General features: G+C 36.6%; 1 protein-coding gene across 16 annotated transcripts in view; it reads left to right on the forward strand.

The window, feature by feature from the left end:
- The window catches only part of NUBPL (nucleotide binding protein like), an 88,167-nt gene that overhangs the window by 58,702 nt on the left and 10,654 nt on the right, over window positions 1-18,811 (forward strand). For all 16 annotated transcript variants that reach the window (XM_017742205.1, XM_017742208.1, XM_017742202.1 and 13 more), the window contains 3 exons: window positions 5,837-5,922; window positions 11,429-11,549; window positions 15,506-15,588. In XM_017742205.1, the coding sequence (XP_017597694.1) occupies window positions 5,837-5,922; window positions 11,429-11,549; window positions 15,506-15,588 (290 nt within the window). The remainder of the gene's footprint in view (window positions 1-5,836; window positions 5,923-11,428; window positions 11,550-15,505; window positions 15,589-18,811) is intronic.

The raw sequence follows: 18,811 nt of genomic DNA on the forward strand, positions 1-18,811 counted from the left end.
CTCTTTCGATATAAATTTAAATTTAATTCTTGGCTCATGGAGATTGAATTAACACACATTGCCTGTTGAAGCTGGTGTGATAGTTTATTCAGTGCAAGTTCTTTAAATTTTATTGTTTCTGAAAAATAGTTTCCAGGTATTCAGGAAAAAAAATTGTGAAGAATAGAGGCTTTGCAAACTGGGCCCTCTGAGGTCTGGCAACAGTGGCTAAGTGTATGCTAAGTACTAGATTAACTGCAATTGCCTTGTTGGTTTTTAGACCAGTTATTCTGAATAGGAAGAACAAACTACCCTAGCGTTCAGCTGACAGTTGCTGAAGGTGAGAGAAATTCATATGAATAATGGTACTGCATTTTCTCCTCTAGCAATTTCTTCTGAAAAAAGTAAATGTTCAAATCTGCTCCTTATCATCCCCATGTCCAGGGGATGACGGTAAAGAATAGAGTGGTTTGGGGAGCTGATTGAAGTAATCTCATTGTTGTCTTCTTTTTCTGTAGTAAAGTCACTCTTTTACCCAGTTCTCCTCTCTGGATTAGGACCTCTCACTTAAAAAAAAGTTGTACTCATTTGTCAGAGAGACTGTTTGGGCTTTGCTCTTGCCTAGTACAATTCTCATAATAATCTGGACATGACTGGCAAATGTCCTTGAAAGCAGGAGGTGGAATGGGGTTGAGCAGAAAAATGCTAATTCAGATAGCTAAGAAAGAGTGCAAAGTGACAGTGTCTGTGACGGATTAGCTTTTTGTTCTAGGCCTGTACTTTGCAGATAGTGCAGATGTTATTTTTAATGTTTTCAGTGTTTTCACTTCACTAAATAAATACTCCATTGTAAATTGCATTAGTGTGACATACGTGTTCAGTTTGCCATGTCCAAAACCAAACATTTTACACAGTGAGAGTTGTCTTTCCACATCTTTCTCCATGTGATCTGGTGTGAAATGGATATTATAATACTTACTGATCAGTTTAGATGAGGGCAGTTTAGCTTTAGGATGACAGCTTTATCCAGCTTGTGATATTCCTCTGCCCAGTTATTTCACTGATAGTTCCACTGAGCAGGAGGAAGAATCTTGCTTTAAGATTTCTATTCTCTTTTTATGTGGGCTAGTCAATAGTGTCCTGATCTCTTATTACCTGCTAGTTCTTGGGCAGAAGAGGATGTGTGGCTGTTGGAAACATCCCCTGTCTGAGCAGTTGTTCAATGACTCCTCCAAAGAGAAGGCAGCAAGCAGGCTGGAGGTGTGACACAGCCAGGATCCAGCCTTTGGGACAGTTCTGAGCTATTTTATGAGTTTGAAGTGAGGATCCTATAATGGAAAGTCACACTAGTGGTTCTTTTAAGCTGCTGGTTGTAATGAGACACCACACACAAAAGCTAAAGGAACGTCTTTTTATGGTTTATCCAAGGAGATGAACCATCTTCTAGTGTTAGTTTATCTCCAATTACTGCCAGTTGAAATTGCAGCAAAGACAGAAGTCTTCGTTCTTGCAAGACCTTGTTCTGCATCTTCAAGTGCAAAGTGTATCTGTAATTGCAGGCACACTTTATCTATGAAGTGGCAAGAAATTTAACAGAAGATCAGAGGGGCTCTGAAGAAACCTGTGGCAGAGAGGAGTCAGGTTAAGCAGGCTATTTATGAGTGGAAGATCTCACCTAGAAGTTTGAAATTAATGCAGTGGAAAAGGTAGCAAAAACTAGAAAAAGTGCATGAGTGCTGTAGTCAGGTCAGGCCATCTACAGCTGTACTGAGGCTTGAATATTGTTCCTTGCTAAGAGCGTTCAGTGCCTGTCAGCTAGCAGATATGATTATTCTGTCTCTTTATCCTCCAGAACTCAGTCGGTGTCCCTGGTCAGTTATACTTCACAGCTTTTGAGGTGGCACTGTTTGCGAAGAGGCTGATATAAGACATGGTCTAATACTGTTGTGTGGTGGGATCCTTAATCATCTGTCTTGGATGAGAGACACGTAGCCTGATTCTGAAATCTGTCTGTGAAGACACTGGAGGGAAAAAAAGAATATATTAGGGGGATCCTTTTCATCCTAAGGTAGACCTGCTATGCTGCTGCTGATCAGCTGTTTTTTAGACCTCTGTGTTCTTTGCTTGGGTACAAAGTGACTATAGCAGAGGTTTGGTGAGATTTCACCTTATGCTTTGTAACTCAAAATTGCAACACACAAATTATAGGCTGTTTCAGCGCTTGTAATTTCCTGAACACCAGTCCACCAGAAGGGTACCAATGTGCATTGTAGGCACATCTTTCTTTTACTGAGGATTAAGGACCTGGGGTTGAAATAGAAAGGCAAACATCAGTGCTACAGGGTACTGTTAGTCCTGTCTCTTTATATAATGTGTCCTAAGGATTAAAAATACAGTTAACATAGTTTTTACTAATGCAATCTCAGCTGGAGTGCTGAGTCCAGTTCTGGATCCCTCAGCACAAAGGAGTCATGGAGCTCCTGTAGGTAGACCAGCAAAGGGCAAAGAAGAATAGGGGATGGCAGGATGTCACTTGTGAGGGACCTGGGGCTGTTTAGCCTGGAGAAGACTGAGAGGGGATCTTATCAATGTATGTAAATATTGGAAGGGAGGAGAAGAAGAAGCTGGGCTCTTCTTGGTGGTGCTGAGCAGTAGGAGGAGAGGCAGTGGGCAGAAACTGATGTACAGGAAATTCCACCTGAACAAAAGTAGGAACTTCTTTAATGTGCAGGTGATTAAACACTGGAACGGGCTGCCCAGAGAGGTTGTGGAGTCTCCATCACTGAAGATACTCAAAAGTTACCTGGACAGAATCCTTAGTAACATGCTCTGTTGGACCCTGCTTGAGCAGGGAGATTGGTCTAGGTGACTTCCAGTGGTCCCTTCCAACCCGACCCATTCACAGATTCTGTGTGACTCAGTGAATGTGTATCAGCTTTTTGTCAACAGGAATACATTGAAATTAATTAAAAAAATCGAATGCATGAATAAGTAGATAAGTCAGTTAAACATAAATGTGCTCTACTTAGATATCTGTACTATGCTCAAGGCACAGAAACTTTTTCTGCACACAGCTGCAGACACAGAATTTTTAGTACATTTCAGTGTGCAGTGTGATAGCATTATAAAGTTTCTGCAGCTTCTTCATTCAATTTGTCAGCCTCAGTTTGTCGTTCAGACACTTGTGTAAACATTGCACGTATTGCTTCAAGAGCATGAATTTCGTCATATTTCATTACTTTATCGATCAAAATAACTTTACTGTTTGATATTCCTGTTAATTGTGTAGAGTCAAGATAGCAAGGAAAGTGTAGGCTGCAATATTTCTTGCTTATCATTTGAATAATTTTCTGAATTAAACATATGTAAACTTATTCAGGGAGGGGAGCACTATGAAAAGTCTCATTTGCCATATTTGGTTGCTAGCAAAGGAAATAATGCTGGAAATAATTTGAATTCTTGAACTTCAGGTTGGGTTTGTTGGATTAGCAGATGTACCAAAGAAAGAGAGAAGATACTTTTTTTATAGGGTATTGGTGTAAGTCAGTACAAGCTGGCTGTGAATAAATTTTGCCTGTAACTAGCTCAGAGTAAAAAGGAAAATAGGAGAGAAACAACTATTACACCCCCAACAGCAGCTTCTCGAGGATATTGGCTTTCATTCTGTGGAAGAAGCCATGGAAATTGTCCACAAGTGTAATTTTAACTCATCTATTTCAGGAGCCAGAAGTTTTTTGTACACAGGGTTGGTGCTTGTGGCCAAACTCTGTAATGTGCCATTGGGTCTTTTTGGCATTTTTAGTTTTTTTCATTTGGATGAGAATTTGTTAGTAAAAAGTACCTCTCTGTTAAGCTGCTTGTGGTTTTAGTGGGTGTTTTTGTTGTGCATAGTCTGTCCTTCATGCCATGCCAATTATTAGATTCTTAAAACAATTAATAGTGAACCAGAAAATGTAGACTTCAGTCTTGTTGATTTCATATTAGCTTCTGTGTGAAGATCCAGGGAATTCTGAGCCAGCATCTTCAGAGAAGAGTGTGAATAAAAGTGTGTATACACACAAGGCACATATTTCCAGTTTTGTTTGGAAAGAAAGCAGTAATAAGCATTTTTTTCAAGTATTGAAAGATCTTTGTTTTACAAGTATGCAAAAGTCTCAAGGACACTGCATCTAAATTATTTTCTTGTGGCCTGTGCTTTTAGGGAAGGGTGCATTCATTTTGTGGAATTGACCCTACGTTTCAGTGCTGCCTGTAAAGTGTAACCCTGCATTTGGTGAAATGAGGAGCTAAGGTGACTTCAGTGTAACTGAAAGGCTTACACATTATTCTTTGTGATGACATTGGAAACAGGTTGGTTTGGGAATACCAGCAAATTATTTGGATGCCAGAGTTTTAGCAAATAGGGAAATTGCATTTGCTTGGTACATTATATGTGCCTTTCAGTTTTTGGACTTGTGTATAATACTGTGTAAGGCAGAGATCGGCAGCTTTTCAGGAGCGAGGTGCCAGATTGTATTTTTCTTTCACAAATTAGAGGTTAAGAATGCTGGCTGAAAACATTCAAACATGCTGTCAGGCGGTGTTTGGAAAATGCTGGCTGTCAGCCCGCAGTAGGTGGATGATGTAAGGGGCAGGGCTCACTGTCCCAGTGCTGCCAGAGCCAGGAGTGATCTCAGAATGCCAGGGCTTCTGGTGCTCTGGTCGCTGCCAGTGATGCCAGGGCTGTGTGCCTCTGGAAATCTACCCACCTCTTCTTTTGCCGTGTCCACCGAGGATTGAGAACTGCAGGCCCAGTAGGAAACTGTCCCAAGCATCTAGAATTGTCGGTTGTAATTGCTATTAGTGTGAAATTTGACATAAATTTCTTGTGCATGGTTGGCATAATGTGACTCTACAGAAATCTTTTTGTAACAGAGACTTTTGATACTAGAGGGTCAGTGTGAAACCAAAGCTAATCAATTGACCAGTAATGCTCCCTTGTACATTACATTTTTCTAAAATAGGGACAAGCATGAATAGTTTTTTGTTGCAAGTTTTGAGGAAATAATATTTGAAACCCCTGAGCATTTGGAAGAAGATGCTCTTTTTGATGTGGAATATTCTGATGTCTGTATTGGTTTTGCATTCTGTATTAATCAAGAAGTAATAACAGTATAGGATAGTAACCTGTAGGCTTACTTTACTTTAGAGTCTAACTTTGACAAAGAGCTCTAGCTGTTTTATATGCTTAATAACTCTCAGGAGTACTAATTATCAGGTAACCTGGAGCCATGTCTGAACAGTGAGCAACACTTTATTCAAACCTAGTGCAAGCATGCATGAGTTGGCCTCTTCCTTTGTGGTATCATTCATACAAATACACTGGTGTCTAGTGTGACATGGTTCAAGAAAGCGCAGCAGGTCCAGAAAACAGCAGTCTGATTGCAAGCATTTGCCTCCTGATTTTAGAACAAGGCTTATTGTTAAATTAAAAGCTTTCAAATATAATTATGGCATGGGACTGTCACTGTGTAGATATTCCCAGAGTACCACCTCTGCAATCTGTCAGCATGTGGACCATTGTCTTCTCTCCATGGTTGTATGATACTAGATAATTTTTCGCATTTAGAAAGTATAAATGGTTTCTGCATAGAAAATTTATGATGAAAGTATCTAAATTATTTTTTCACTTCATATCATATCATATCTCAGTTATTTTGATCTTTATGTAATATAAAACCTGGCATCATTTTCTTCCTTAAAAGCATATAAATGTGTGACTGCTTTGAATTTAGTAGCATGTACTAAATAATCAAAATATTTAGCAGAATAATTCATAATACACATTTAAATGGGATTTCATGTTATCTTTTCCCAGGAGCTGTGATCGTCTCCACTCCACAAGACGTGGCTTTATTGGATGCACGCAAAGGAGCTGAAATGTTTAGAAAAGTCCATGTACCTGTAAGACTCTCCATGAAAAATACCAGTAGATTTTTTTTTCCCCAAAGTGTAAAAAAAATTTCCATATGCAGCAATAGGTGAACATTCAGAAATCACTTGAATTTAATAAATTCTTCTTAAAAGGCTTAGAATCCATCTTATATCTGTATCAGGAACTTGAGTTAACTGAAAGGAGAGAATCTTCTCAGACTGAGGCCATAAGAATAGGTGATTTGTTTTAAATCTGTTTGTTTAATCATGTGGAATGGATCAGCTTGCTAAACAGAGTATCTTACAAAGTAATGCGTGCCTTTCAGTTATACTGTGTGTCCTCATTATATGTCCTCTTCAGCACTGTCTGTGTTGGGGCTTAAAATCTAAAATTTCATGAAATGTAAAAAAATAATTTATTGATACTTTTTAAGAAGCAAGCTTGAATTTTTGTGGAAATATGCATATATCTAGTTATTTTGCCATTTGAAGGGCTCCGTACCTATCACGACAAGTAGAAGGCTGTCTAATCACTGTTTTTCATTAGGTTTATAGCTTATATCTTAGCTTACTTGTTTGAGGAATGCAAAATTTAAGAATGTCCACAATTAGGAGAAAACATTAAACAGGCTAACATCCTTGGCTTGATATATTCTCTATGTGCTAGAAGTTGCTAAGTAACCGAATATTATATCCTAGAGTATGTTTATGTAGAGATTAATTTTTACTTTGAAATGGGCAGTTGATGAAAAAATATAAATTGAAATGCTTCCTTATCATAAACTGTAAGGAAAAAAAGATGTTTTCTTGCTTACCTGTGTGAAGGTTACTTTTACTCTTTCTTAAGAAAGGAAATTTCTTTCATAGCTAGTGCTTTGCTAATTAAAAAACTCAACAGAAAGATGAAGTGAATGCTTTCCCTTTTTTTAATTTACAGGATAGCTTAACAAAAATAAAACCAAAATACTTTGATGAATTCCTTATTACTATTCTTTAAGCATATTTGCATCAAAATGAAAGTATTGTAGCTTTTATAATTTGCTGCCAGAGGAAAACAAGAAGAATAACATATGGAACATTTTGTTTTGATTTTATGTTTGGGTTTGTTCAAATGATGTAAAATTATTTTCTTCAATTTAAGTTGTGTTTGAGTTAGTACTTCACTGAATTTTCCTTCTGTTTTAATGAGAAATTACCAAGATTTCTTTCTAAAACTGTTTTGTTCAATGTCCTTTGAAGAGAATGGCCTCCAAGAAAATCATGCGTTCTAGAATGGGCTTGGCTAATACTAGTTTGACTAGTGGAAGATAAGACATTAAGTATGATCTGTTTGGGTTCATTGGAATTATCAGATCTTATCAAATAAGGTGAAAAGTCACAGTGAAGCTGTTACACCACATGTTGAGTTTGAATGCGCATGAACCATCAGGCCTTACCTTTTTCATGATGCTGCTTCATTTTATTCTACCCTGCTTCATTTTATTCTGCCCTCTATGTACCTGAGTACAAATGTGTCATTCACTTGAGTTTTAAAGCAGCACCTGCCCATGTACTGTATTTCTAAATGTCAACTAAATATGAGGATCTAAAGAAAGTGAAGTGACATAATTTTTTGTGGACAATTTCAGATCTGAGGTTTATGTCAAAGAGGTGGAATCTGCGGGTCTGTGCTAAAATTACATATCCTGATTACGCAATTAACTGATCTTTAAATTTCTAATCTCTGAAGTCTTTAATCTTTCAGAAAGTGCTTGGGAAGAGCTGACTTTTCAAAGGAGCGAAATCTATAGGTTGCTGAACTCTGAGTGCGCTTTTTTATATTTAATGAACTTCATTCTCTCCCATGTACATACAGGCCTACATATTCCACCTTCCCATCGCCCCCACTGTTATTAGTTATCAAAGACTCAGATGACACATGTAGTGTTACTACGGTAAAGTCACAATTGTAAATGTTGTTTGTCCTTTATTGAAATTGAAGTAGAATGACTGAAGGAACTAATGAAAATCTGGCAAGGAGAGTCAGCATTAAAACCAGGATTACAGGGCAAAATTCATATTTTCAGTCTTAGGGCATAGTAGTTAAAAAAGGAGTGACATTTGTTGTGCAGTGAAGCACAGCTACACTTAAAGAAGGAATTTGCAAAGTGAAGCTGACTTCCTATCACAACAAGTTTCAAGATTCATGTCTATTATGTGAGTTTGGTCAGTGTTTTCTTGCATTCCCAAGGGTGACTCGAAGTGAATAATTTTGAGTATTTAGGGAAAAAACCTGCCTATTTCCACCTGCTGAGGCTGAGTTCAGTTCATTATAGTTTATCTTATCAATCATATCCCTGAAAGAAAAGACAGGATTTTAGTTAAACCTGCAACTTTTCTGGAAGTTTCCTTGAATTGGAAGATTATGCTGTAGATTTTGCAGATTTCAAAAAACTGCTTAAACTCAGCTATGTGTTTCTTTCTGAGTTGTACCAAAATTGCTTATTTGGCTATGTTTTTAATGGTGTTTCTGAAGCATCCAGAAAAACCAGCTGAGATGATGGCGTCATGTTGGGAGCAGATATTAAAGGCAAAAATTGTTCATTATAAGATGAAAGGTAGGAATGCGGAAATATTGTGCATGTTTACCTGAAGCAATACAATGTGAAGTGACTGACTGATGGTTACACAGGAAGTTGATGACAGAGGAACTGTAACCCTGGTCAATTCACTCCCCATCAGATTGAAGTCAGACCTCAGCACCATCCATCCTCAAATACAGTGAATGACTGAAGTGGATTTCTCAGGAATTGTCTTCTAATGTAAATACAGAGAGCTTTCATTTCATCACTGTATTTTCTTTAACTTAAAAGGTTGTATGTTTGGATTTAGGCATGATTTGTTGTGTAACCAAAAGGTTAGTTGAGCAGAAGAAACATGTAAACATTCAGGAACTGTGCAGATAACTCATAATGAAAGGGTTCTTCATTTCCTGTTATTTCTTGCCAGATGTCTCTTTGCTGTTTAAAATAACGATTAGTCTAAATGGAATACAGCTCCATGCTGCTACCATGGGTTAGCTCCTGTAATGTGGTGCATACAAGTTTTCATGTCATTCCTGAGCCAAGTTTGCCAAGCTCACTAAGGACTAGAATAGTATTCACACACACTTAGGGGATAGCTTGTGTAGACAGTAACAGCTGCTTTGAAGCTATTACAAGTCTATTATTTGAGCAGGGAAATGAGGGTTATTACTGACTTCATTAGCAAGACCTATTACTTTGTAGATTTAAAAGCTTACGACCTTTAAAAGAAGGTCATAAGGAGCTCCCTTCTGTAAATAGATGTGCAGAAATATGCATGGTAAAAATACAGTTCAGCAGTAATGTTCTGTGTTTGCAAAAATTCTGTATTATACTTAGTATTTTTAAGTGACATCTTCATATTCCAGAAGAATAGATTATATATTATTAAATATGCACTACTCATTGGCTGACAAACAGGACCAACACTGAAAAATTAAAATTATCGTATAATGCTGAAATGTCATTTGCTTTTAGTAAGGTTTGTTGAAACGGAAACAAAAAAGGACAATGTATAAGGCCTCTAAAACTGATCTAGCATTGGAGATACAGCTGTATCTCAGCCTTTACTTTTACATTGGCAGAAGTACTCCTTGTTATTAGATTATTGAAATATTAACAGAACAGCTGTAATAATTCACAAAACAGTATACTACATAACTTTTTCTTCGATGATAAATTTGCTGGATCATAGATGTTGTATAAGTACTTTGAAGAGGACAGAAAATGTGAACCCTGAGATACCTGAAAATGAATTAACTAAAGTGTAAATTTCGTTGTTTTTTTTTTTTTTTCCTTGTACTGTCAAAAATGGCCTCCCTGTATCCTGGTGAAAATATTTTTGTTTTGTCAAGTAATACCCCTTCCAGTGTCCTCCAGTTTACCAACAGAGTAAAAACTTCATGACTTGACTTTAGGGGAGATCAGGATGAATAACTGCTTAGAGTTCATCTGTAGAGACTGTGGCCGTATAGATCCCTTTTGACCTCCCTGCACCTCGTACCCTTGAACATGAAGTATTTCATGTCTCTCCTAATTTAAGAATTGGATGATAAAATTACCTGTAATAATGTGCCAGTAAATAGAAACTTGGTCCTCTTGCTTCTCTGGCAGTCTCTGGGAGAGAATAGAAAAGGCAGAAAGTCAGTTTGAGGTGTTAAATTGGAAATAGGTTAAATTTCTTTTAACATTACTATTTCTTAAAATGTTCCTTGCTTTAAACCATCTGAGAGTTTTACATAATTAAAGGAAGATGTAGCAAATATACTTTGTGGTGGTTTAGGAAAAAGCAGGTGACCATCTTTTGATAAATTTCAGTTTCTAGCTAAGGAAACTTTTATTACGATATTGTAAATAACATACAAGTGCTAGAAGTTGTACATTCACTTTTAATTAAATAACTTTATATTAGTTGGTTGCATTGAACACTGCTATTTCCTCTTAGATATGCTTCATTAGCATAGTGGATATGTTTCTTCTCTAATAACTAGAGACTACCTTGTTCAAGCACAAAACTAGAAGGCTCGGGGAAATGTAGAAGTCCAAAATGCTACAAAGCAAATAACAATGTAAATTATATATTCATTTTTAAAACTCAGCTATAGTTTATGTGACATATCTTAGTAACATATAAATCTGAAAGTGAAATACATAACATGGAATCTCTTAAAGCAGGTGTTCTGTTTATTAGCAGGTGGATAGAAACTTCCACCTTGTAGCATTTGAACACTGTTTTTATCACTTCTGGAAATTTTGCTCTGCCTCAATGAAGAGTTTTGTTTACTATGTGAATAAAATGAGATCAATGCTATCATTAGCATTATTTCACATTGTGAAAGCAGATATTTTGTGTGAATGACTTGGCAAATTTTTATTTGACGTATTTGGTAAGGTACCCAGGATGTGTATATTAGATTTTTATGCTGTGGGTTTTGCCACTTAGTTTCACATAATTATTTCTCTTGTTTGGTCTTTAAAATGTACTTCTGCTCTTCAGAAGAATAGCAAATCTGGTTCTTTTTGAAAACATTTTCCTACAGGATAACTTATAAAAAATACCTTAAAATCATGTCTGATTGTGTAATTCCTTGTAATGGTATGTTTTTATTTTGTCTTTCCTGAAACTGTGAAGTACAAAACTGTAAAACACAGCATGAAAATTCTTCCAGTATTCAGAGTCTGAAAATGAAATACTGGCAGGGAGAGTTCTTGGCAAGTTAGGTTTGTGCAAGAGGTACCTTTTGTTACAAATAAGGCTATTAGTCTTTGAGGTATAAATGTGAAAAAATTGAAATAATGCACAGATGATGGTGCCACTGAGGTGACTAGTAAGAGATGATAATGATAATAACGAGTCTGATTCCTATTTTAAATCACCACTCTGTGTTGATTCTTAGTCAATAATCTGTGTTGTCAGAGATGAATAATGGAAATACCAGTGCTTGGTTTGAACATCCTTTCCTTTCCTTTGACAGGTTTTAGGACTGGTTCAAAATATGAGTGTTTTCCAATGTCCCAAATGTAAGCATCAGACGCATATTTTTGGAGCCGATGGCGTAAGAGATCTGGCAAAAACTCTTGGATTAGATATTCTGGGTAAGAATATGGAAATGGTTTTATTTTTGAAGAAAAATTTATTGGTGTGCATGAAGCATTAACTGAACTATGGAACTGCATAATCTTGGATTGCTCTATAGTCAGACAGTTTTCAGATATAATAGAACTAATAAGTAGTATGCTCTGTTCCTTGTCAGTCTTGTAATGGTGATGTTGACTGCATATGAAAATTCTTGAATTGCATCTTAAATCTTTGTATTTACAAACAGTCCAGAACATGAATTGCTTTGATATCAGTGTGCCATATTACCTGAAATTCATTATATGATTGATTATACAGCAATTTTTACAAAAGGCCAAGAATTCTATTTAGTCTTAGGACAGTCCTAAACTCTGTCCAGTAATATCAATAATTTTTTTCTCATTTATTTCATTTAAATGAAATGAGTTGTTACATACTGACTCAGTAGAGGCCTTAAAGCTTCCTTCTGGTACCTGAAAGAAAGCTGGAGGCTTTTTACAAAGGCAGGCAATGAAAGAACAATGGAGAATTACTTTAAACTGAAGGAGGGTAGATTTAGATTAGATATTAGGAAGAAATTTTTTACTGTGAGGATGGTGAGGGTCGTCCAGAGTTATGAATGCTCCATCCTTGAAAATACTCAAGGGTGGGTTGGATGGGGCTCTGATCCACCTGCTCTACTTGAAGGTGTCCCTGTCCATGAAAGGGGGGTTGGAACTAAATGATTTTTAAGGTCCCTTCCAACTTAAACCGTTCTATGATTAGCTATGATTAAGCTATCTGTCATGCCTGTAGGCTAAAATACACAAGGATCTTTAAAGTATACATTACTGATTTAAAAAGGCATGGTTCAACCTGTGCTGTAAGTAAAGAATGTAACACAGCGTAATTAAGTTGGTAAATGGGGTAATTGCATGTGCTAATGATGTGTTTCCATGTATTACTCTAATTATCTCAATGATTTTCCATAGCTAATTCATTAAAAAGAACCAGGAAGCTCACTTAGAAAGATCAACACAGAAACATCAAGGTCTGACATAGACTTAATATAGCAAGGCAACACATAATTAAAGACATGCTTTTGGGCTATCTTTTAGTTTTCTGAATATATAATGAGTTGTGATCAGAGCCCAAGGGGACTTCTACAGCCCTGAGTTACGTGGATGGATGCAAACGCTCTGCAAGCAGTTGAGTCAAACATGCGTTTAGATACACAGGCACAAATGATGTGCCATGGCATTGGTCCCATGGGTGGTTTTTGTTATTTCCTAGGAGTACAGAACTGATTGTGAGTGGATTTAATTAGGAGTGATGTGAGAGATATACAGATTTAGCAGGGGATAGATGAGATGTACAAAATACAGCAGAGTGAAGTTTAACTTCAAACTGTCAATGCAAAACCAGACTAAGATTACGAATAAAGCCACAAGGATTAAATTTAGAATTACAGTACTTGATCTGATTAGTACGCTCCTCCTTCCAGGGATGATCATTATATAATAACACCTTATGGTATTGTAAGAATTACTGCTTACGATTTTAAGTTTATACATCCCAAATGGAAGTTTTATCTCACTATTACTTGAATTCTGCCCAAAAACCTTGAGAACATCTTTTTACATGTATATCTGTAAAATGCATATATTTAGAATTAGTAATTCTAAATTTATTTTGCCTATGTTTTCCAACACCTATGGCTGTTCTGTTTGTTTAGATAGGGACCTAGTCCTCCTTGGAAACCCAACAAGGTAACATCTGACATCTAACAGATGTTACCCAACAAGGTAACATCTGATTGAAAACTATTGTCCTTCCGCTTGCTCAGAGTTGGCTGTCATTAGTTTTACTGAATACCTTATTTTTGTTTATGACAGAAGACAATTAACAGTTGCCAGGAGACTTTCAAGTGCAGTTCATTATTTCATATACTTCTGATTGTCTTGTATTTTTACTGTTCTCTAAAGGAAAGTGTGACAAGGTTTGTGAGAGAGACTTCATGCTGCTGATTTTTCTCTCCCTGTCTCTGAATTTTTTGTCCCTGAAGCTTGAGACTGGTAACCATGACCACAAAGCTATGCCATTGGTATACATGATACTGAGATAATAATTTCTGTATGTTCCATTCTGACCTTTGCAATTTCTGACTTTTTAAAGACTATCTGGTTCCTGACCATCAGCAATGACTGTCAGATTTTTAAAATTCTTTGGTTTTTCTTCCTACAATAAATTTAAATTATTCTCTTTCTTTGCAGTCAGCAGTAATTGTTAGTATCAGAAAAATGTCAAATGACAAGTTCCCATCACATTGGGTAGTGAAGGATAGTCCAAAAGTTTTATCTTCCTCAAACCCTTATCACCCAAACAGCTATGCAGGTGGTTCTAATGTGTTCTGCTTAAATGATAGAGTTTTGATTTTATTTAAAATTAAGAATGCATTTTTCTTTATCTTCTGACTGCACTTCTGTTTGTACAAGTCCTGTTAGGCTCCTGTAGTACCAGCACACCTTTGTAAGTCTGAGGAGCAAAAGAAAGAGGCTGCCATTTTGTAATTATTGGAGATTGTTTTTAAGCTGATAGTGAAGGAGTATTTTTTCATTAGCAAAACATCCTTAGGAAAAAAGAGAAGATTAGTCTCTACATGAAATAAGAGTAGGAAGTGAATTTCAGGAAGATTTATGAAGTTACTTTTATTCCATTAAGAATGTTTATGGTTAGAAAACTTTCAGAGGACTCCCTGATTTTTTTTTTTTAAATGAATACATAAACAGATTATTATGCCTAAATTTATTCATGACTGAAATAAATAAGAAAAAAATAAATTTGAAGTAAATGGACTATAATTATCATAAATAATAAGGTTCTTCAAAGATTCAGCACACTAATCATGGAACCACAGCTTTTGTGTTTACTACTTGTTTGTTTTTGTTTGTATTCTGCTTGCTTTGGGTTCTGGTTTTTATCTCTCTTAAACTTTGTCAATTTTCATACAGTTTTTTTTAATGTTTCTTTTTCTGAATACACTGAATCTCAGTAATTGACACTGGCCTTGGTTTGAGTTAAATCAAGTTGCTAAAGTGTTTGAATTAAGCTGATACAGTTTCTCATATGTCAGGATTGAACTGCGGTAGGCTGTTCTGTCTGCATCAAACCATAATGTAAAATGTAGCTGTGTCTTCCAGTAAAAGAAAGTTGGTCTTCAGTTCACTTCAAAATTACTTGTGTAGCAGTGAACTAAACATAGGAATCTCCAAGTTTTTTGCAGTGGTGAAATCTGTGTTTCAGAAAGTATGTCTCAGAATAGAATAGGGCTGCTAATTGAGTCTTCTTTAGAATGTTCCTTTCCTCTCTGATAGTTCCCTGCTCATTATAAAAGCAGAATATAAAGATGATTTCTATTGGAAAGAAGAATGAACTGAATAGTTGTCCACCTTTGAATTGGATCCAAGGCCTAATAAGGACAATAACAAATGCTATTATTTGGAAATTAGTATTCAAAGAAGTCTTTGAACAGTGATTAAAATCTTAAAACAGCACTGAAAAGAATTTACAATGAGGAGATAGGCTGAACAGTAAGTTGCATGATGAGCAGTTGCCTGACACTCAGGCAATTTATTTCATGTACACAAAATAATTTGTATCTCAGCCTGTATTTTTCTATGTGTTTGCGGCAAAAAGCCCTACCTTCTCTAGTAAATGACTGAAGCATGGTCTTTTCTTTTCAGCGAAAGAAAAATCCAAAATATGTTTGGCATTATTCATTATGGATGTAAGGAAACTATACTGCAGCCAATTTTCGTTTTAAATGCTGATTTTTGGGGATAAAGCAATTCAAAGAATATACTGAATGGGAATTTGATTTAAGTTGCTTTAACTGCTTTATATGGTTTATATGCTTTTTTGTATGGTTATTTTAAGGAAACATTTTAGAAGTACTAGGTCTTCACATATGTGTATCTTGGTATTTTTGATGCAGGAGACATTCCACTGCATGTTAATATACGGGAGACGTGTGATTCAGGACAGCCTGTTGTGATCTCTCAGCCTCAAAGTGATGCTGTAAGTTTGGTGCACTGCACTTAAAACAACAGAAAGCTCTCCTTTGAAAAAAGTGAATGGAGAGTGCTGCTTCTTGTTGCTGTTTGGAAAGAAATGTGTATCTGAATGGAAGTAAGGAAATACAAAAGAAGGTAGTACCAGTAAGTAACTCAGGTCCTTGATTTTGAAATGCTGGTCATCTGTTCTGCTTCTGTGAGTTTGGTTTTGTTTAATTAGGCTGAATCATTCAGATTAGAGAAGATTTGATCCACGTCCTGGCATGCTAAGAGGAGGAAGGTCAGTGTCAAGCCTCATGAGACCTTGCAGCTAATGTAGGTCCTCTAAAACTGTCAGTTAAGCCTTTGGTAGCTGAGCCTGCAAAGTGTCAAAGGGTCCTATCGAAAGATGGTTGGAACAAAACTTCATATTGTCAGTACCTGGATTGTTTTCCGCAGGAAGTGGAGCAATTTACAAACAAGAGGAAATGGATTCTTGAGTGCATTTACCATAACATTTTATTGTCAGTGGAAAATGTGAGTTGATGAGATGGTGAGAGTCAAATATGCAACTCTGTAAAGAAAAGTAGTTGTACATATAGAATTTCGTTAATGCTGATAGAGTAAGATTTTCCTGTCTGCTGTTTTCTTTCTCCTTTGCTGGAGTTTGTCTGCCAGGCTCTGTAGGGCAGGGTGCTGTGCACAGTATATGGCATAATGCAGCCCCACTCTTGACTGCTGCTTAGATGTAAAGATGTATAGTGAAAAAAGTGATTAATGCTGATAACAGATGGTAGAATAAATTCACAATTAGGTAGACTGTACCTATGGAACATTCAAATATTGGTAGATTTTTTTAATACCATGATTGCTAGGCACACGCTGAAATTAGTTTTTTCCTTCCCAGTATTTTAGACGGGAAAAAAAGGGAGGAGAGGATTAACATTGTTAATCCAGTGTTACTAACATACTGAACGGGATTCTGGAAGAACAGTGACAGTCTCAAAATTGTAATTTTGTTTTGAAAGAGAAGAGGCAGCACTATGGTGTGTTGACTTCTAATTGAATGCCATATTTTTGCTAGATTTGGGCAAGGCCCGTGGTATGGAATAATGTAGTGACCTTGAGTCCAGGTCTATTTGAAAAGGAATCCCTATAATCCATATGGTGGTTTCTCTCTGGGAAGTTTGATCAGCAGTGTGAAGGTTTGAGTGGATGCATGGCTTTGGTCAAAGTTGAAGTACAACAGCTGGGAAACTAAGATGGAAGTCTCACAGCTCACAGTATCTGAAATCTGTAATAAGCAAGAGTCTGTAGCCTGCTGGACTATTGACCTAAGAATTCAGACATGTAGGGGATAGTTCTGAAAATAAAAAAGGCAAAAAAGTCTGTTGTGTTCCCATCTGTTCCTCCTTGAACTATGTTCTTGATAGCAAAAAGATGGGTTATAATCACCATTTGTGGCAATTAAGTTAAATATGCAGAGGAATAAAGACTGACAAATATGTGTGACTCTGGGGAAAAATCTTAATATCCTTCTCTGCCATTGTGTCTGAGAGATAATCATTCTCCTTGGAGAATGTGGTTTTTTTAAATGTCACTAATCTCTACGGAATGAAAAAGAATTTCCTTTTATTCCTGGTTTGCTTCTCATTTTAAAGATAGAAAATCATTATTGTCTTATATTTTCAAAGAAAAATTAAATTCTTAGCGCATAACTGATGGTGGGAGAGGTCATATAAGGTCAGATTCTAATCTTTAATACGTGACAGTCATCACCGTGTTTCTCAAATAAACTGAAATTGTGGCTATTCATGCATGACCAACTTTTGGGATGGAGAACAATGTCTGCTGAAATTCTCTGCTCTTGTTGCTAAAATGTGCGGGGGATTTTCATACAAAATTCTATGCTGATTTTGTTAGAACACACTTACAAATCAAGTACAGAATCATAGAAATAATACCTAGCAGATTCAAGCAGTAGGGAATAGGGTTGGTGATTGATTTCTTAGGAACCCAGCATGCTATCACACCTTCTGAGCTCTGTCAAGCCTAGAATAAAAGGGTGTTTCTAAAATATTGCTTACAGATCTGCCATGGGGTTCATCTTGCCTTGCAAATATCTAAAAGCATATCTCTGACTTCACACTAGAATTTCAAAATGTCTAAGCAAACTTGTCTAAATTTATTATTTTAAAGCTTAGATGTAGTTGGTGGAAAAGGGGTTTCCTTTTCACAAATGACAAGGAAATTACTAACAACTAAAAAAGAAAATTATTTGTAGAATGGTGCATGTGTGAACTTAGAAAGTTCTTCCTTAGTGAAGGCACAGAATACACATGACTAATCTGCTTATGGAAAGTACTGACAATATAGTTAAAGGATATGATGGTTTGATGGCTGGAGTTCTCTTCTGGTGAAGCTTGGAGGCAGTCCCCTGGGAGACATAAACAGTGCTGGTAAAATGATTTTGCTCTTGGTATAACATTGTCTACGTTAGTGTTTTCTGTCAGCTTAGTTGTTCAAATTGTGGCTTTTTTGTGGCATTTTCTTAATACTCTTCATTGACAAAACTTTCTGATGTAGAAATGGAGTATTGCTGTACTTGCATGTCAGCCTAATGCAGCAACTGGGAGTGACCCAAGATTCTATATAAGAAGCTAATAATTTCTTACTTTAATCAACAGTGAGGGCTTACCTTCTGGAGTGAGACCCTTCTGGAGATTAATTGAGCATTTTTCTTCTCTGTCACACTGTGGAGGTGGATTAGCTGACTAAGGCTCCATTTTTTTGCTCACTCAAACATATGCAAGAGTCACTGGACAGCAAAAGCTGGTAAACAAAAATCAGGAATGCTGCTAAAATGGTAGAATAGGGGAAAAAAGTAGGGGAAAAGGTAGAATAGGGAAAACAAATGAGGAATCACTGAAACCAGATGAAATTGATCATGCTCAGATGTACTGGAACTTCCTATGGACCACGGGAAAGGAGCCAGCAGCAAAACAGGTATTTGGAAGAGGCATCCTGAAGCTTGCAGATAAGAAGACTAGAAGCACAGCAAGAGATACAGAACATGATTAATTGCAGTGGAGTTATTCTTCCACCAAATGAGCTGCTTAAATGCCCAGTGAACTCTCTGTCATACTGGGAGAAAAATAAGTAAAGGTTCCTAAGAGCTCTTTCGTCTGTGAGTGTAAAGCCCAGAGAGTTATGGAGCAGTTGGTGGTTATCTTGTGAGGAATTCCTGC

Source organism: Corvus brachyrhynchos, unplaced genomic scaffold (assembly GCF_000691975.1).
Source record: "Corvus brachyrhynchos isolate BGI_N302 unplaced genomic scaffold, ASM69197v1 scaffold115, whole genome shotgun sequence".
NCBI classification, from domain to species: Eukaryota; Metazoa; Chordata; class Aves; order Passeriformes; family Corvidae; genus Corvus; species Corvus brachyrhynchos.